The following is a 21,487-nucleotide window of genomic DNA, read 5'->3' as shown; positions in this document are numbered from 1 at the left end:
AATACGTATTTACAAAGCCTCTAGTATGTCATGCTAAGCATTTTAGTGTTTAGCTAAAAAGCAACTGGGGAAAGTTGCATTATGGGAAAGAAATGCATTATGACTGGATTGCGTTTTATGTAAAATACTTGGATAGATGCGGACCTAGAGTGGGAGGGTTGTTAAACAGTAGGTTATTGCATCCCTCCTGGAAAGATGCCATAAGAGCATGCACTAGTGAAGTAGCTTATAGATGGAGAAAAATAATGCAGATGAGACTATAAAGTAAGGCAGTTAGGAGAGCAGGCTCTTGATAACCAGTTTCCAATTAAGAGTGTGTGATCATGGAGGGGTAATTAATCCTCATGTACCTGCACTTATTTATCCCATCTCTAACAGGGTTGCTGAAAGAACTAAATGAGTTAACATATAAAAGGATTTTAAGATAGTGTCTAGGAACTAGTAACCATTCAAATTAGTGTTAGCTCTTTACCAGGTAAAATTAATAAGAGCTGATAATTGATTGGTGTGGAGTATTAAGAGGGATGAGGAAAAGATTAAAATGGTTTATTCTTGTGATATAATTGACATATAACATTAATTAGTTTCAGATGTACAACATAATGATTCGATATTTGTATATATTTGCTAAATGATCACCACATTAAGTCTGGTTAACATCTGCCACCACGCATAGTTACAATTTTTTTTCTTGTGATAATGATTTTAAAATATACTCTTTTAGCAGCTTTCAAATATACAATACAGTTTATTATCATTAACTATAGTCACCATGCTGTACATTATATTCCCAGGACTTATTTATTTTATAACTGGAAGTTTGTACCCTTTGACCCCCTTCACCCATTTCACCCACCCTCTACCCCTCACCTCTGGCAACCACCAATATGTTCTACTGTATCTATGAGTTAAGGGTTTTTTTGTTTTGTTTTAGGTTACACATATAAGTGAGATTGTATGGTATTTGTCTTTTTCTGTCTTATTTCACCGAGCATAATATCCTCAAGGTCCATCCATGTTGTCCCAAATGGCAGGATTTCCTCCTTTGTTATGGCTAATATTCCATTATTTCTGTGTGTGTGTGTGTGTGTGTGTGTGTGTGTATAGCCAAGACATGAAAACAACATTGGTGGATAAATAAAGAAAATGTGATACCACATGTAGCTATTGTAAATAATGCTGAAATGAACATGCGGGTATAGATATCTTTTCAAGTTAGTTTTCATTTCCTTCTATAAATATTCAGAAGTGGAATTGTTGGATCATATGGTAGTTCTATTTCTTATTTTTTGAGGAACCTCCATACTGTTTTCCATAGTGGCTGTACCAATTTACATTCCTACTAACATTACACAAGGGTTCCCTTTTCTCCACATCCTCACCAACATTTATCTTTTATTTTTTTGGTAACAGTCAAGAGGTGTGAGGTAATCACTCAGTGTGGTTTTGATTTGCATTTCCTTGATGTTTAGTGTTGTTGAGCACCTTTTCATGTATCTGTTGGCCATCTGTATGTCTTTGGAAAAATGTCATTTCAGATCCTCTGCCCATTTTCAGTCATATTGTTTGTATTTTTGCTACTAAGTTGTATAAGTGTTCATATATTTTGGATATTAGTCCCTTATCAGATATATGATTTGCAAATATTTTCTCCCATATGATAGGTTGCCTTTTTATTTTGTTGATAGTTTCCTTTTTTGTGCAGAAGCTTTTTAGTTTGATGTAGTCCTACTTGTTTATTTTTGCTTTTGTTGCTTTTGCTTTTGGTAGTAAATCCAAAAAACATCATCAAGACCTATGTCAAGGAGCTTAGCGCCTATGTTTTCTTCTAGGAGTTTTGTGGTTTCAGTCCAAACCATAAAAGTCTTTAAACCATTTCAAGTTAATTTTTGTACATGATGTAAGATAGGAGTCCAGTTTCATTCTTTCACATGTGGTTGTGCAGGGTTTCCAACATGATTTACTGAAGAACCTGTCTTCTCCACTGTATATTCTTGGCTCCTTTGTTATAAATTAATTGACCATATATGAGTGGGTTTATGGGTGAGGAGTATTAAGAGGGATGTAAGTTACAATTGGCTCATCATATTCTCTGGATTTACCCCCAAACTCAAAAACAGATATTTATCTCCTGGAATCCAAACAAAAGTCTACCTGTTCTGATTTTTAGAGAGAATAAGCTCAGCTACTATGACAATCGTGAACTACCCTATGAAGATAAAAGTGAATGGTCAACATCATAGGACTAAAACTGGACCTTAAAAATTAAGAAAGAGGACAAAGAAATGGCAATTTTATAAGGCAACAAAGCTGTCAAGATTTTGAAAACTCTTTAATCTCCTCATGCATGTAGTAAACTAACAGTGACATCTGAACATGTGCAGAATCTCAGTTAATGAACTAGTGGAATGTACATGGAGAGTTCCTTGGTCACAGTATGTGTCTACATTTTCATCTCATCACTTACATTTTTATCAACTACTTGTTCTCAAGCTTGAGATAATAATTATCAGGATTACGATGTTCTTTATTTATGTTGGTGAAATTATCCCTAGATAAACCTTCTCCATGCTGGCAATCTCAAAATCACGTGTTTCATTGTATTTTGCTTGTAAGTTAATGCTGGTAATAAAACCACACTATTTTCCCATCTTAAGATATTAGAATACTCTTTCTTAACAATTTGTTCATGGGAATGTAGTGAAGATTTCTAGAAAGGTTCATACCCTATGATTTTGATAATCTCATGTTTCTAATCAAATTACACTCTTCTGACTTAGAATGGCTATTTAAACTTTGTTTTACTAAAACACAATATTCTTATTGATGTCCAGGGACTTGAGCACTCATATTCAAAAGGTCAGGTAAGAAATAAAAGTACTGACATGACAGAGTAATTTATTTTTTTTGCAAGACTTTGCACATGTGGAATGATAAATGAGGATGATGAACCGAACTGACTTGTAAAAATAACTTATTTCCAATTTGTAATTTGAATTTACCTTTTAATTTAGCTTGACTGCTCTAATCAAAGTCATTGCAACAAATCCATATCTACTCAGTTCTCAAACTGTCACACCTGAGTAAATAAATAGAGGACAACTTTCTTTCTATAAGATTATTTTTCTGCAGTGGCATGCTATAAGAACCTCAGAGTGAGTCCATCTCTGCTAATTGCTAGGAATTGGATATTATCATGTGAAAATTACTTCTTTTATTTCAGGTAACAGGTATTTGGTTGAAACTCATGGATATCATTATAGTAAGAGCAGGCAATATTTGTTGATAAGTGCTTCACATGTAATATATACCTTAATCCTTGAAATGAACTTGTGAAGAAAAATCTACTATCACAAATGAGAATATTGAGGCTTAGAAATAGTGAACATGTTAAAATCAAATCATATAGCTACTAGGTTGAGAGAATTTTCAAACAAGTCTTTCTGACACCAAAGTGTCTCGAACAATTTTTCTCTCCTTTAAAATCTTCAGGTACAAATTCATCAATTATTCAGAATATTTTAGGTTTAAACTTTCTTGGGTACTTTTCTTCTTCCTTTCAATGTATTTAGTTTTTACAATCTGCTATTCTATTTCTCACCTATTTAATTTGCCAAATTGAGTTTAATTGGGCCATGTTATCACTAGGCACCTTGTTATTCCTTTAGGCATAGCAATTCTGTTGCCTGGGGTAATTTGCCTGAGGATAGCTTTCTGGTCTTAAGAGAGCTTCACTTTAACTGAAAGTTAGAAACGGCTTCTGCAGATTTCAAATATATTTGTCTAAAGTTGATCCAGGTAAATTTTATTTTTGTTTATATTAACAACAAAAAAGCTGCCACCAAAATTGGGGAAACATTTAGGGAAATGATAATGTAGCATTTTAATGCCAGTAAAAATATTTATAATCCATAAATATTACCTCTTGCTACCAACAGTTTTACACTGTGGCCACTATAAAAACAAACAGTTTTTTGTGAGTAACTTTTACATATTAGATTTATATAAATATACAAATGTATTTTTATATGTGAATAATGTCTAAAAACGAATGCCATCTATAATAACAATAGACAATCATGCAAATATATTAAGCTCAATAGAAAAAACAGCAGACCTTCATAAAAGAAAAAAACTTGACCATAGTATTCAGATCTTTACATGAACGAGGTACTCACTAAGCACAGGTAATTCACGTAAAATAAAGTGCTAGAAATGAGACATATTTGAGTGTGTGTATCTGCACAGTGCTTGATTTCCAGTTGTCATTTTAAAGGAGAAAAAATATATTGGAATATACTCTTCTTTTCCCTGAAGAGTAATACATTTTGGTTTGGAATGTTCTTTCTCTTTCTTTTATTCTCTTCCCGTCTTTCCTTTGCTTCCCTCTCTCCTTCCTTCCTTTCTTCTTCTATTTCAAAATTTAAGTTAATCTTGATTGGTTAGAATTTTTCAAATCACCACTGGTAGCATTCCCTTTTACACAATTACCCATCAGCCGGATGATAGCCATAGGCGGCATGACAACCAAGATGGAACTTGCTGTGGGACGTGCACAATTCCCAGGAAGAGCTTTCACTCTTTTTTGCCCCCACTCAATGAAAAGGAATGAAGGTTATAATCTTTATAGGTGTAATCTTGAGCTTTATATCTGTGTATTTCTTAAATCATTTTTGAACTTTGCAACTGAATATATTGTTAGTGATAGATCATTTGTGATGTGCCTGGAGACTGAGCATGACTGACACTTGTGGAGGAAATTGCAAGTGTTTGGGAACCTCTGCACTAAAGCTCAGGTGCCCCAGGGGGCCATTGTCTGAGGAGTGGAAGAGAGGAGGTGGGTCTAAGTGATGAGATCTAGGTGATCTGATCTGGTTAAATTGATCATTTTAAAGTCAGATTCTCTCTCTACAATATCAAATATAGCTAAATTTTATAGCTATATTTATTGAGTACAAATGCTATTCTGAATAATTTACATGCATTGCTTCATTCAGTCCTCATAACTACAGAAAATAGGCACCGTAATTCTCCCCTATTTTGTAATGATGCCGAGTAACTTGCCTGAGGTTACACTCAAGGAAGTGGTGAAGGATTTAATGCCAGACCCAGGGCTAAAAAGAAAGCTTTAGACAATACTCAGTTTATACAGGGTAAAACAAAGGGAAAAAAAGAAAGTTCCCCTAAATTTAAAATTTCAAATTAGATTTCTGTGCATTAATTTTGTATCTGGCTACTTTACCAAATTCATTGATTAGTTCTAGTAGTTTTCTTGTAGAATTAATGGACAGAAATCTCTTGCATTGCTATACACTAATGATGAAAAATATGAAGGAGAAATTAAGGAAACACTCCCATTTACCATTGCAACAAAAAGAACAAAATACCTAGGAATAAACCTACCTAAGCAGACAAAAGACCTGTATGCAGAAAATTATAAGACACTGATGAAAGAAATTACAGATGATACAAACAGATGGACAGATATAACATGTTCTTGGATTGGAAGAATCAACATTGTGAAAATGACTATACTACTCAAAGCAATCTACAGATTCAATGCAATCTCTATCAAACTTCCAATGGCACTTTTCACAGAACTAGAACCAAAAATTTCACCATTTGTATGAAAACACGAAAAACCTCAAATAGCCAAAGTAATCTTGAGAAAGAAAAACGGAGCTGGAGAAATCAGGCTCCCTGACTTCAGACTATACTACAAAGCTACAGTAATCAAGACAGTATGGTACTGGCCAAAAAACAGAAATATAAATCAATGGAACAGGATAGAAAGCCCAGAGATATACCCATGCACATATGGTCACCTTATCTTTGATAAAAGAGGCAAGAATATACAATGGAGAAAAAATAGCCTCTTCAATAAGTGGTGCTGGGAAAACTGGACAGCAACATGTAAAAGAATGAATTTAGAACACTCCCTAACACCATACACAAAAATAAACTCAAAATGGATTAAAGACCTAAATGTAAGGCAAGACACTATCAAACTCTTAGAGGAAAACATAGGCAGAACACTCTATGACATAAATCACAGCAAGATGCTTTTTGACCCACCTCCTAGAGAAAAGGAAATAAAAACAAAAATAAACAAATGGGACCTAATGAAACTTAAAAGCTTTTGCACAGCAAAGGAAACCATAAACAAGACAAAAAGACAACCCTCAGAATGTGAGAAAATATTTGCAAATGAAACAACTGATGAAGGATTAATCTCAAAATTTACAAGCAGCTCCGGCAGCTCAATATCAAAAAAACAAAGAGCCCAATCCAAAAATGGGCAGAAGACCTGAATAGACATTTCTCCAAAGAAGATATACAGATTGCCAACAAACACATGAAAGGATGCTCAACATCACTAATCATTAGAGAAATGCAAATCAAAACTACAATGAGGTATCACCTCACACCCGTCAGAATGGCCATCATCAAAAAATCTACAAACAATAAATGCTGGAAAGGGTGTGGAGAAAAGGGAACCCTCTTGCACTGTTGGTGGGAACGTAAATTGATACCACCACTATGGAGAACAGTATGGAGGTTCCTTAAAAAATTAAAAATAAAACTACCATACGACCAATCAATCCCACTACTGGGCATATACCCTGAAAAAACCATAATTCAAAAAGAGTCATGTACCACAATGTTCATTGAAGCTCTATTTACAATAGCCAGGACATGGAAGCAATCTAAGTGTCCATCAACAGATGAATGGATAAAGAAGATGTGGCACATATATACAATGGACTATTACTCAGCCATAAAAAGAAACAAAATTGTGTTATTTCTAGTGAGGTGGATGGACCTAGAGTCTGTCATACAGAGTGAAGTAAGTCAGAAAGAGAAAAACAAATACTGTATGCTAACACATATATATGGAATCTAAAAAAATTAAAAATGGTTCTGAAGAACCTAGGGGAAAGACAGGAATAAAGAGCAGACATAGAGAATGGACTTGAGGACACGGGGAGGGGGAAGGGTAAGCTGGGATGAAGTGAGAGAGTGGCATGGGCATATATACACTACCAAATGTAAGATAGATAGCTAGTGGGAAGCAGCTGCATAGCACAGGGAGATCAGTTCGGTGCTTTGTGTCCACCTAGAGGGGTGGGATAAGGAGGGTGGGAGGGAAACGCAAGAGGGAGGAGATATGGGGATATATGTATATGTATAGCTAATTCATTTTGTTATACAGCAGAAACTAACACACCATTGTAAAGCATTTATACTCCAATAAGGATGTTACAAAAAAGAGACAATCCATCATATTAAAAATGTATAAATGAAGAAAATAAAAAATAAAAATAAACAAAATTTCAAATGAATTAACTAAATGCCAATCAAGGAACTCAAATAAAATTGAAGTACTAATGTAAGGCTAAAACTTTAAAGTTACTAAAGAGTTGATTACTCAAGTTCCTAAAACAGTGTGAAGACTGGTTTGTAGGCTTTTGTGGCCTCTGGAGCCACCTCCAAATCTGAGTGACAGTGAGAAATGATCAGCACAATTAAATCCTAGCATCCAGGGCAATGCACAGAAAGAGGAAAGCTTCAATCCAGGGCATGTGTTTGGGGGAAAATTTTGTAAGAAATACTCCTGTACAAAAGTGTTGTTTTAAACATTCTCAATTCAAACTAATAGCATTATACATTTTAAGATACTTTAAGTCTAATTTAGTTTTATACAGATGACTAACATTCTCCAACAAATGTTATATACAAAACCTCATTAAATCTTATTCTGAGAAATTTATGTCTGTTTTATTACCCTTTGGAGTCCTCTCTTTCAAAATAGAGAATGAAAAGGAGCAATTGATTCTGAAGGGGAACAAAATCTTCCACCCCAAAATGTGTCTCTTTGGCTTGAGGATTATCTGGGGCTGATTGCTTTTAAGAGACAAAGACTCAGGAAGTCTTTCTTTTTACCTTCCCTTTAACTGCTTAAAAGAATTTAGATAAGAGGCCCTGTCCAGGAAGAGCCCTCTCACCAGAGAAATCTACAGAGAACAATGGCTACTGTGGTAGGGAAACTCAGCAGGGCCTGGAGAGCAAAGTCCAATCTGTGTCCCATTGTCTCTATGGCACAGCAAACATTCATTTACCAAATATTTGTTTTTCCATCTCTATGTGAATTGCCTTCCTCTACTCTAAAGCCCCAAACCCTTACCCCCTTCTCCTTCCCTCAGGTGGCATATAGGCCTCAGTTGCCTAACTTGTTCTTGGCCCTCATAGTCTTGAGGAGACCCCGCATGTCACTATATTTGGTTTTTCTCCTGTTCATCTGTGTCACGTTGATTTAATTTTTAGATGAGCCAAAAGAACCTAGAAAAGGTAGAGGGAAAGTTTTTTTCCTCTCCAACAATTCAAAGTACAAGAACAATATCGTAATTCGTGCAAATTTTCTATGACTAATCTATTTTTCACTCATGGTACTTATGTATTGTTTCACAGGCATATGTTTTTTAAATTATTTTCTGAGCTCTTTAGTTATGTTTAAGATGTCATCATCAAATATTCACCATTGTGAAATGTAATGTTTTCTAATTTTTACTGTTATAAAATATATCTCAACTATTCAATTTAAAAAGTAGATTATAGAAGAAGGAACATTGGACTGGGAACCAGACTACTTATGCATTTCCAGCATTGTGACTTTCAGATTATTTAAACCTCTCGATCTATTTTCTTACATACAAAATGATGGAGATGGGCAAACTGGACTTATGTTGGCTATAGAATGACAATCCCACATGCTATTACTGAAACCGTATTCAGAAGAGCTATAGTGAACTCATAAAGCAAACAAATATGTGATCGTTTTAAATTACAGAACTTCATTTTTTCATGAAATTATGCATATTTAGCATATTATTTTTTCACTGATGGAAATTTAAATCTAAGCTTATACTGCATATGTCCCCAAACATAATTTATTTTTTAATCTCTTCATCATTTTTGAATTTGTAAATTATGAAGCATTTCAGGTATACAGGAAACCAGAGAATAAATGGAACAGACACCTACACTTATGGCAATGAGATTAAACACTTTAACATCCAAGAATAATTTGAAAACAAAAATAATATATATATATCAGCTACTAATTAATTCTATTATCTCCTATTGTCTTTATTAAATTATATAACTTTGTTATTGTCCTGAAGAGACCACTTAACAGTGGAAAGTTAACTCCTTGAACTCTTGAATTTTTGTTTCAATTCAGGGTAATTTAGGGCTGCCTACCTGCATTTGATTCTTGGGTATATTTTGATAAGCTTTTAAATGTTATCATAGCTGTTGCTAGTGAGTAATGTCTAATTAATTATTATATTATACTTACAAGGACTTCAATAATTGAACAAATCTCTGTATTTTATAAATAAACTTTCAGTTATCCTTTATAGGTTGTTGTGTTTTGTCTCCTTTTTATAAGAAGGTCATGACAGCAACAGATTTCTTTATGAAGCTATTTTAAATTCTCTTCACTAGGCCATTTTAATGGCCATCAAGATTAGTCATACTCTTCTCCTGCTGTTTTGTTTCAAAATCTAATTAATTTTAAAATTACTGCCCCTATAACCAAATTGAGGTTAGCTCTTGAAAGGACACAAATACAATCATTCTAAAAGCATCACTTCTCTCTCCCCTCTTTCCCTTTTTCTGCCTTCCTGGTCCTTTTGTTCCTTAAGGTCCTGAAATGACACAATTCAAGGGCAAAAGATCATAAAGAGAAAACCCAGCACTTAATTTCCAGTCTCAGTTCCCGGTTTCTATCCTTTTAATCACTTTATTTGTTCTTATTTTCTCTTTTTAATGGCAGCCTTTAAAGATTTTAACTTTTAAAATAGCACCAGTGTATAGTTGCCCTTGTTCAGTTAGGCATTCACTAAGAATCTCAACTAACAGATATCATTACATCCATGTCTAGCCAGTAATTCTGTAGCTAACCCACTGATTTACTGGTCAATCTCTGGCAAATTTATTAAACTGCTAACATTACTAAACTCTTGCTCTGAACCAAGCAGTCTGCAAAGCAGCTTTGCAGATATTATTGCTAATTTACAACATAATATAACAAATTAGCATCATCTCTCATTTACACATGAGAAAACTAAGGCTGAGAGGGTCTAGGTAATTCATCAGGGTCACAAATCTTGTTAAAGGTCAGTTTTTGAATCCGGGGCTGTTGAACTCTAGAGTTCATCTGATTTAAGCTACTAAACAGCTCTGAGTAAAAAGCATATGGTTTCTCAGGGTGCTGGTCGCTATCTCCTTGATTGTGTGTAAAGATATCATAGGGAAGAAAATAAAAATTTCCCTGTAACAATGAGACAGTGATCAATTTGCTTTATCGGAGAAGAAAACAGTCCTCTATCAAATGTGTAGTAATTTACTCTATTACCCAATTAATCTAAAACTTCTTGAAGTGTTTGAGCAAACCTCCTCTAAGGGAAGCTTGTTTTTAATATTTTCCTAAATATGAGCCATGGGGAAATGATAATAATGCTGGTCACTGGGCATTGCCAAAGTTCCTGAAACTTAACAAAGATGAGACATGACATTGTAAAAAGCCAGAAATGAGTGAAATAGTGTTATGATTATCGTCCCAATTGTACTACTCTGTCAAATATGCTTCTGGATATTCTGAATTGCTTCTGCAATTCAACATTAGTTTCATTATCCATGAAATGGAGTAAATCACTTCTGCTAAGCAAGATTATGAAAAGGATTGAGTTAGACAATGCATGTAGAAATGCCTTATAATAAAGATATCCAGCTTGAAAGTTCTGCAAGTTTTGGCAAAGTGACTTTAGCAGTGAGAAGCATTATTTTTCATTTAACCTAATTTGGGGAAAGATATACTAAATTGAAGGCACATTTTATAAATTATGGTTATTTTCACAGAGAACACAGATATCAGGCTTATAACCTGCCTGCTTCTTTTTCTTTAAAATAGGGCCAGATTTCATTTCTTTTGTTGGACGAATCATATTAATATATTCAAGAATTTGAGTTATATTGTTTTCCTTTTAATCTGTAGATCAATTGACTTGTGAATGAGTGTAGCCATCGCATTAAATATTATTTTGTTTGAAAAAATAATCTACCTAAATATACTTTGAAAGTTTCTTTTCGTCTTAAAAGATCTGTAGTAGGATGGTTTCCATAATGGATATCACGATGCCTAAGAAGTTTTCCCATCTTCTGATTTTTAATTTGACTCTAATTGAAATTGTTCTAAGTGGGAATGTGCTGATTTAGCCAACGGATGATAGCCATTGGTTAAACATTAAGATCATTTTAGAAGAGCTGAATCAAAGAAATCACAATGTGACTGTACAAGCTTCATCAGCGACTCTATTCGTCAACTCCATTGATGATTCTCTTGTGAATTTTGAGGTGATATCTGTTTCCTACAAGAAAAGCAACATCGACTCCGTAATTGAACATCTGATAATGCTGTGGATAGATCACAGACCAACTCCTCTCACACTCTGGACTGTCCACAAAGAACTAGGAAAACTCCTACATACTTTTTTTCGAATTAATATACAAATCTGTGATGGAGTATTAAAGAACCCCAAGTTAATGGCAAGACTTCAGAAAGGAGGCTTTGATGTGCTGCTAGCCGACCCAGTAACAATCTGTGGAGACCTGTTGCTCTGAAATCAGGAATTCCATTTATGTACACGTCGAGGTTCTCTCCAGCCTCAGCAGTGGAGAGACACTGTGGAAAAATCCCAGCACCTGCCTCCTATGTACCTGCAGCACTTTCAGAGCTCACTGACCAGATGACCTTTGGTAAAAGGGTTAAAAATACCACATCTTATCCTCTGCAAGACTATATATTTCAGTCTTACTGGGGAGAATGGAATTCATACTACAGCAAAATCCTAGGTAAGTCTCTAAAATATTCTCTTACTATTGATTCCAGATATCTTATTTATTCTTATTGTTAATACAGCAGAAGGTTTCCATACCACTGCGTACGCCAAGCTGAAGTAAATACACTTATTATATCTTTGTACACATCCTTGAACATTATTTCTGGATAAATGCCTAGAAAATGGAGTGGTGGTATTAATACGTATGTTGTCTCAAAGCAAATAATGTTGTGCTTATTTAGGTAATAGCTTTTCAATGTGCAAATCAATCTTCAAATATAAATGAAGATACCTTTACTAGGATAAATTATGACACTGCTAAAAAATACCTTGACACACATTTTGAAGTGATACCTGATTTACTCTCCCTTCTTCATTTTTCTTTGTCTGAGGAAGCTTTAAAAAGCCTAGGATTAGGCATTGGAAACTTGAATTTATACTCTTCTCTGCCTCTCACTATCTCTCCATCCTTAGGTTCCCCTGGGTGCTTGCGCCAGCACTGCCTCCAACTTAATTGCTCAGGGACCTTTGGCAAACCTCCTTGTCTCACAGATTCCTTTATGAGCATCAAACAAAATAAAACAAAACTGTCAAGGCCAGTTCTGGTTCATTGTATATATTATTTCTTTTTCTCATCTTCATGAGTCTTCCTTTCTTTATTTTTCTGTTTTCTTTTCTAATTAATGCTTTTTTCTCTAGATCTATTAGTAGTAGCAGGGATACTAATTAACAGCAAAAATTAATAGTTGATGCTACCAATGGTACTTTCTTACAAAGGTAATATGCAAAATACTATTCTTTTACTCACATTTTGGCCTTCCTCTGTCCCTCCCTTTATTTCTTTTCTTCCTTCTTCCCTCTCTCCCTATCTTCCTTCATTTATTTTACTTTCTTCCTTCCCTCTTCCTTCCTTCCCTCCTCTTTCCCTCCCTCCTTCCTTCCATACATCTTGCTTTCTTTGTGTAGAGAAGTTACCAAATACCAGCCCAATACCTACCTCTTTTCTATGTACTGGGAATACAACAGTTAGCAAAACAGATCAAAATCTCTACTCTACCCTTATGGAGCTCACACTAGTAAAAGGAGACAGTCAACAAATAAAATGAATCTATAAAATATACAGGGTGTTAGACTGTGATATATGCTATGTAGTAAAACACGAAGACTAGACAGTTTTGCAAGTAGTGTTATACTTTTAAGTAGGGTGGCAAAGGAAGGTCTGAAATGAAAAGATGACGTTCAGACAAAGACCTGAGAGCAGTGAGAGTGAGAACCAGCAGGATCCCTGGAGGAAAAGCATTTCAGGCACAGGTAAAAACAAGTGCAAAAACCCATGGCAGGCCATAGATGCAGGACTTATAAGGATTTACAATAAAGATTTAATATAACTTGACCTTAAATCTTACCTTTCACAAGTAGAATCTGTAAAATTTTTCTCTTTCCTTGATTTTGGAATACTCTTTATCCTGTTTTCCATCACTTTTAAACTTCTTTGTGGAATTAGTCTAGAGGAAAGATATTGAACATATCACACACATATAAATAAAACATATGCAAGGTAATTAAAATTTGCATATACTTTTGTAGATATGGTAGAATTTTGAAAGTAGAATTCTGTGTTTTTATATCTTTTATAATGTAACATAACTATATTTTCTTTTTTTCTGGGTTCCAAATTTCATATGCTTCAAAAACATATTTCGCTTTAAATTTAAGTGTTATTCACATGATTATTTCCCAAGACATTTGAAATGTGTGCTATAATAGTTATCACTGCACATATATGTATCACACACCAGCTACTGTGGGTTTTGAATAAGGTAACTGTCTATAAATAGGGAGATGTAAAAAGTAAAATGGTGAAGGGCCTTGCAAAGCACAGGAGATTCTGGGTTCAAGTTCCATTTGCTAAATGTGTGATGTCAGGCAGGTAAACTCAAGTCACAGCACATCCTTCTCCTTAAAATGGGGAAATTATTCCACAGTACTCTTTAGGATGATCATATGACACTTTATGGATGGAAATGTTATGTCAATTATGAAGGATTTTACTTATGCTGAATATTATTTACACCAAACTACACAAGAACTCTGTAATGACAATGCCCTAATTATACTATCATGGGGCTATGTACATAGAAAATAGTCAGTAAATATTTGTAGAAAATAAACGGCCTCTGGGATATACTAAATCTCCCTTCTCAAAGGAAACCATGACAAATTATATAACGTGTGAAAAAGCCTTTGTGAAACAGAATGTTCCCAACTTCTCATTTGCACAGTATACTAATCTAGCTTCAGAAATCCCACATATTAAGAAATTAAATATTTTATTTACTTAAATCCTTTACGCTCCTCATGTTACTAAATGTAGTTGAACAACAAATAACTACCTTGAATATTTTATTTCAAATCAAGCTATATTTCCAAGAAGAACTGGTAAAATCTAATTTGTCTTTTGTTTTCGATTACATTCTTAAAGTATTAGAGACACCTGTTAAATGTAAATTGATACTGAAATAGGGCAGGTACCTTATATTTGATATTATTATCTTTGAACACAAGAGATTTCATAATGTCAAATTTCTGGGAAGTTTCCATTTCAATGACTGTTCTTCAGTTCTGTGAGAAAAATAGACTAGAAAAATAGCATGCTTAAATGTGGTTAAAAAACAAACAAAAACCCTCAAAAATCTATTTTGAAAGAAATAGAAGTAAGTAACAAGGAAATATCTAACTTCACTGGTTAAAAATTCTGTTTTATTTATCAGTGAAGAAATCTTTTATGAATGAAGTAAATTAAAATGATCATCAATTCTATTTTAAATATGCTTCTAACACCTAATGGAACAGGCATATCTGGGAATATGCCGATAATTGTTATTCATATTAAGGAGTGAATCTATTAATAAATCTTGCTCTGGCTAATTGTTCTGCAAGGCATCTTCAAATTGCACTGAGCCTGATCTCTCCCCCAACCTCAGAGAGATTTGCTGTACATATAGCACATAGGTAGTTCTCATGTGGGAAGGATTTGAGACTAGCCTTTGCTACAGCTACAGGAAGGCCAAGGACTTGAATGTTGTAATGAAAATATTTAAACTGGTAAAGAAACTGAATAGTCCCATTTTGCCTGTGTCTTTTGGTTTCCTGATCTGTCTCCATTTTTTCCCAGCACACTGCAGACAGGAGAGAGGAAAGCCCAGTACTAATCTATGTAACACTCATCCAGTGCAGCCTGCTTTTACCTCTAAGTACCATGTGGGTTCCATGTCGGTCCCTCTTTCCCTGCTGCTAAATTTTAGATGGATTCTCTAGAACTAACCCTACCTTTTCCCAGACCATTAAAATTAATTAATTAATTAAATAAATAAGCCTCATAACATTTCCCATCTATCCCACTTGACTGAAAATGGGCTAGGTTACTCACTACATTTTTTACATTTGATTTCTGGCTCCCTTTCTGGGCCCAGTATTTTTTTTGTTTGTTTGTTTTTCTGTAACTCACTCCCATTCTAATCCTCATTGCCAACATCTCATCCTTTCCCTGGAAAACGTGGCTCTCTCTGTTAATCTGCTCTCACGTAGGCTTTTAATTCCTTCCCACATACGGTCTTCCTGTGACCAGTGCTGTGAGATTTTTAAAATTCTCTGTAACCTTTCTTTGGAGGTAAAACATAAATCATAAATTGTACAGCTCATTGCAGTTTTGCAATATAAAGTCACCCATGCAACCAGCACCCAAACCAATACGCAAAACGTTATTAACACCCATAACGTCTTATCCCTCCTCACATCAGTCCCTACAACTCCTGTCTAAGGGTAATGACTTTCTTGACCTCTAACACCACAGATTAAATTTGCCTGATGTTAAACTGTATAACTGAACCACACATTATGGCTCTTTTGTATTTTGCTCCTTTTATTTAACATCATTTTTTTTTATTTGTCCAAGTCGTTGCATGTAGGTATAGTATGTTCATTCTCCAATCTGTCTATTGAATTAATATACATTTTACTTATCTATTCTACTGTTGATGATCATGTAGGCTATCTTGGTTTTGGCTATGTATGATAAACACTGCTATGAACATTCCTGTGCATGTCTTTCGGTGAATACATGTATGTCATAGTATGGGGTATACACATAAGAGTGGAATTGCTAAGTCATAGGTTATGCATCTGTTTAGCTTTAGAAGATACTGCTAAAGTCTAGTTTCCCAAGCACTTGTGCTGATTGATAATCTCATCAGCCCTTTACTAGGATTCCAATTGTTCTCCATTTTCATCTCACTGGGCATTTTCTTTTTTCTTTTCTTTTACTTGTAACCATATTGTTGATGTGCTCATTATTATTTTTTATTAATGGTTAATTTGCATGTTGCTTTTTAAAAAGTACATAAAGCATACAGTGCTTTGTTTTATCAGATGTATATACCTTTGTAACCAACACGTCAATCAATCTCTAAGATCCCTTTCTAACATGGCAGCTCTCCAGAACTTTTTATACACTTATCAGACTGAATAACTCCTACTATTTAGTTCAGTTTTCTTATTTACTTCCATTTTTCTTTTTTTATTGAACTATAATTGATTTACAATATTATAATATATTTGTTTCAGGTGTATGACATAGTGATTCAATATTTTTATAGATGATACCCCATTTAAAGTTGTAAAACACTGGCTATATTCTCTGTGCTGTACAATATATCCTTATTTCTTATTTATTTTACATATAGTAGTTTGTATCTCTTAATCCCACTTCCCCCTCCCAATGGTAACCACTGGTTTGTTCTCTATATCTGTGAGTCTGTTTCTGTTTTGTTATGTACATTCGTTTGTTTTATTTTTTATATTCCAAATATAAGTGATAACTTAGAGCATTTGTCTTTCTCTGTCCAACTTATTTTACTAAGCATAATATCCTCTAGGTCCATCTGCATTGTTGCAAATGGCAGATTTCACTCTTTTTTATGGCTGAGTAATATTCTATTGTGTCTATGTATGTGTATATATATATACCTCACATCTTCTTTATCCATTCTTCTGTTGGTGAACACTTAGATTACTTCCATAACTTGACTATTGTAAATAATGCTGCTATGAACATTGGGGTGCATATATCTTTTTGAATTAGTGTTTTTGTTTTCTTTGGACTTCCATTTTTCTTTTTTGAGCTTTTTAATACACCCTATAATCATTTTAACTGTAAAAGTAACATCATTACATTGTCACTCATGTTCAATTTGTGATCCATCAAGCATCTCTGGTCTAGTTTTCTATTCAGTGATTTGGCAGCTAATGCCCTTCCTAGATGTACCAAGTGTACATCTAAATGTGAGTGGACTAGAATACCTAGAGAAGGTGTAACCAAGGAAACAGGAGAGGTGATGCTTGTAATCCCAGCAACTCAGCCCCAGAGAACATGGTTACAGCAGGGAAGGCAGTGCACACGACTCAGGCCTCCTGGCTGCAATGGTGCTTGCAGTGGCAGGTAACCAGGCAGCAGCGGGAGCAGTGTCTATGACTCTGTCCCTCTAACCATGGAGACACCCACAACTCCAGGCCCTTGCCCCTGCCTCCGGTGGTAGTGCCTGTGAACCCAATAACCCCGAACACAGCAGAGGAACCTGTGACCCCCACTTCCCTCCATCTTCCCCCACCCCCTGTGGAAAACAAGCCCGTGCGTGACTCAGGAGATGGCAGACAGAGCAGAAGCACCCACTATCCTGGAGCCTCAGGCAGCAATGCCAGTGACATCAGCAGCAGCAAGGCACCAAGGACTCCAAAGTAGTGACAATGCCAGCACTAGGCAACACCCATGACAGAGTTAGCAGAGGATGGAAAGTGCCTACTCTCAAATATAACCAGTCAGCGCAGGTAAGAGAAACGAAAAACCTTTGCTATAGTGCCACGTACTGGAAAACAATAGAAAGACATTCACTACTTTGAATGTGCCAGTGGAGGAACAACTCATCAAGCTCCATGAAGATCCACAGTAACATTGTACCACGAAAAGAAAATGACGGTTGTCCAGAAACCAATCTTAAAATCACTGAATATCACAATCTGATAGAGAATTCAAAATAGCTATCATGAAGAAACCCCAACAAGCTACAAGAGAACTCCGAAAGTCAATTCAATGAGCTCAGGAATAAAATTAATGAATTAATTAACAGAAAGAATAATTTACCAAGGAGATTTAAACTCTCAAAAGAATCAAACAGAAATTCTGGAGCTGAAGAACTCAATACACTGGAGGTACCACACTCCCTGATTTTAAGCTATATTACAAAGCTATAATAATCAAGACAGCATGGAATTGACTGAAAAACAGATACATAAATCAATGGAACAGAATTGAGAGGCCAGAAATAAACCCACACATATATGGAGAATTAATTTACGACAAAGGAGCAAAGAACATACAATGGAGAAAGGATGATGCTCTCTGCAATAAACGGGTACAGGAAAAACATTTTACACAGAAATTTACATTGCAATATTGAATTACACTTTGTTTTATTGAATTATCTATAATGTTTTATTTATTATTCTTACTGTTTTTTTAATTCCAAAATTATCAATATTATATATATGTGTATGTGTCTATATTGATATTGATGTTGTAGATATTGTTTAAAGTTGAACATATGCATCTATCTATATAAAGTGGTATTATATATTATATAGACATATCAACTTTTTTTCAGTTTATCAAAGCATTTTTATTAATTTTTTTTTTACTTTTTAAAAAATTTATTGAGGTATAGTTGATTTACAATATTTTATAGGTTTCAGGTGTACAACATAGTAATTCACAATTTTTAAAGCTTATACTCAATTTATAGTTATTACAAAATATTAGCTATATTTTCTGTGCTGTACAATAGATCCTTGTAGCTTACTTATTTTATACATAGTAGATTGTATCTCTTAATCCCCTACACCTATCTTGCCTCTCCTCCCTTCCCTCTCCCTAAAAAGAATTTTATTTTTAACATTCTGTACTGACTCCCTGAATGAACATTAATATGAAAGTTGGCTTATCAAATGATGAACTCAATCTTCCCATTCAATGTAGGAACCTTTCATATTTACACAATAAGTGGACCAGGTTTTTTTGGCCCTGTTAAAGCTAAACGTTATACCTGAAGGACCAGGAGATTGGTAATTCTTTGCATAGGGAGTCAGAGTTAAAGTTAAGCTAATTCTTTTTTTTTTTCATAAGATGACATCTATTACCGTCAGTAAAATATAACACGAAAGACACTAAGTACAAAATAGGTTAAATATGTCACCTCCCCACCTGATTAAGAGCTGACCCACAAGATCCATGCAGACAACAGCTCTGAGGAAGCAGAAGGGCCATTCATTCTGCAGGAACCAAACTAGACATATCAACTTAAAAACATTACATATGTATACTATATATGTTTGTGTATGCAATATTATACTATGGATATGTTCAAGTTTGTAAAACATTACATATGCAGAACATCTCTCTATATATTATATATAATATTAAATATATGTATAAGTTGAAAGTTTGTCTCCCTAGGTGCAGAGCTGTAACTTGGCAGTGGCTATATGTTTCTTTGAATTTCAATATAGACAACTATAGCATTTGAAAGTTATGGCAGTTTTATTTTCTTTTATTTTCCCCCTAGTGCATCCTTTTTTAAATACAATTTTTAAAAGTTACTTCCCATTTACAGTTATTACAAAATATTGGCTATATTCCCCATGTTGTTATGTGAGTATTAGTATGTGCAAGTATATTTACTAGCTTTGTCTTCTGAATAAGACTAAAACCCCAGTAGCACTGAACACACCTAACATGCTCATCTTGATTTTTAAGTGCCATTCTCTAATAAAATGAACCAGCATTCATTGAAGAAATGGTTGATTTTAAGGTTGGGGCTGTGAAAATAGTAGAAGATCCTGAAACATTTTGTGGTATCAGAAAGTAAAGAGTGCTTGAAAATGATGGGGCCATATCAAAAGGACATAGGAACTAATATATGAAAAAGTTTCCAAAATCTGTGACAATTTGAGCAATAAAATAAATAATGATAATAAATTAAATAGAATCTATAAAAATAAATTTTTGAGTTATAGCCATATAAGTAAATAAATAATTGAATAAGTAGGAAATTCTTTAAATTCTAATTAATAAATATAGAAGGAACAATTGAATTTTTTAATTGACTGGGTTTTTAACATTACATTTACACAACCATAATAAAGTTATCAAAACTAGGAATTCTTATTAAAACATTGTCAGCTATCCTGATGATACCCTTTTTTCTTTCCAATATACAATCCAGGTTTCCCCCTTGTGTTTACTTGTCCAGTCTCCCTATTCTTCAATTTGTGACAGTTCCCACAGTCTTTCTTTGTTTTTTCCTTTATGAAGAGTACTGGCTAGTTATTTTTCAGAATATCCCTCAATTTTTTTTTCTGGTATTGTCTTGTGATTAGGGTGAGATGATGCATTTGGGGTAAGAATACTACTGAAGTGATCTTTTGTCCTTCACAGTGTGACATAGCAGAGGTACATCATAGAGATAGGTTATTACTAGTGACCATATTTTGATCACTTAGTTAAGATGGTGTCTGCCAGGATTCTCCCTATTTCACCCTTTGTAATTAATAAGTATCTTGAAGGGAGATACTGTGAGACTATGTAAATCATGCTATTCATATGTTTGCACATATTTTTACAAACCTTTATGGTAAATTTCCAATTAATAGTTACAGAAGGAGTAATGGAAATAGAAAATCACTATTAGGCAAACACATAGTAATAACTACTGCAGGGTATACAGAAATCTCTATACTTAATTTGAAACTTTTTATGTCTAAAATGATTATTTGTTGAAAAATTTAAAGTAATTGGAAGATTTGGTTAAAGGAACATAAATGTAGGGCTTAGTTGTGCAGACTGGTTGCATGAAAAATGCACAAGCTTTAAAGAGTGAAAAAAGACTTGAGAGAGGAGGCACCAAGTAGGCAAAACCACTAACTAGATTCAAGTCTTAAGTCTATTCTCCATGCCTCTTCACCATTCTATCATATTTCCTATTTCATTTTTTTAATTCAGAACTTAATTCTACATAACATCTTCTGATTTCTCTTTTGGGTCACTGTTCATTTGTACAGTTGCATTTAATCTGCTCTTCAATCAAAACTGACTTTTTTTTTTTTTTCACACACACTGTATTTTATTTTTACAAGAGATAAATAGACTGACACCAAGCATTGTACATGGATGACCACAACAAAAGCAACAATGATTGCAATTACCAAACATGAAACACACTCATACTATGTCATAATATTGACATTCAGTCCAGTAATCCTCCACTGCAACAGCTCCTTTACTTTGCAGTGAAAATTGATTTGTATATTCTTTGCCTCTGAGTTCTTGTGGGATTTTTTCTTTTTTTAAATTCAACCAGAAAGTCACAAAACTTAACTGACTTTTAAATTTTATTTGTTGAATTCTTAATTTCCAGAAATTCACTTTATTTCTTTAGCAAATTTTCACAATTATTCTTTTTAATCTCTTGTTCCTT

The 21,487-nt window shown here is 34.2% G+C and overlaps 1 protein-coding gene across 1 annotated transcript in view; it reads left to right on the top strand.

The window, feature by feature from the left end:
- Positions 1-21,487, top strand: part of LOC133092201 (UDP-glucuronosyltransferase 2A2-like) — a 48,567-nt gene that overhangs the window by 1,616 nt on the left and 25,464 nt on the right. The window contains 2 exon segments of the mRNA XM_061191434.1: positions 11,281-11,671; positions 11,674-11,916. Coding sequence (XP_061047417.1) covers positions 11,281-11,671; positions 11,674-11,916 — 634 coding nt within the window.

The sequence above is a fragment of the Eubalaena glacialis genome, chromosome 5 (genome assembly GCF_028564815.1).
Source record: "Eubalaena glacialis isolate mEubGla1 chromosome 5, mEubGla1.1.hap2.+ XY, whole genome shotgun sequence".
Lineage (NCBI taxonomy): Eukaryota > Metazoa > Chordata > Mammalia > Artiodactyla > Balaenidae > Eubalaena > Eubalaena glacialis.
This window is presented reverse-complemented; position numbering and strand designations above follow the sequence as displayed.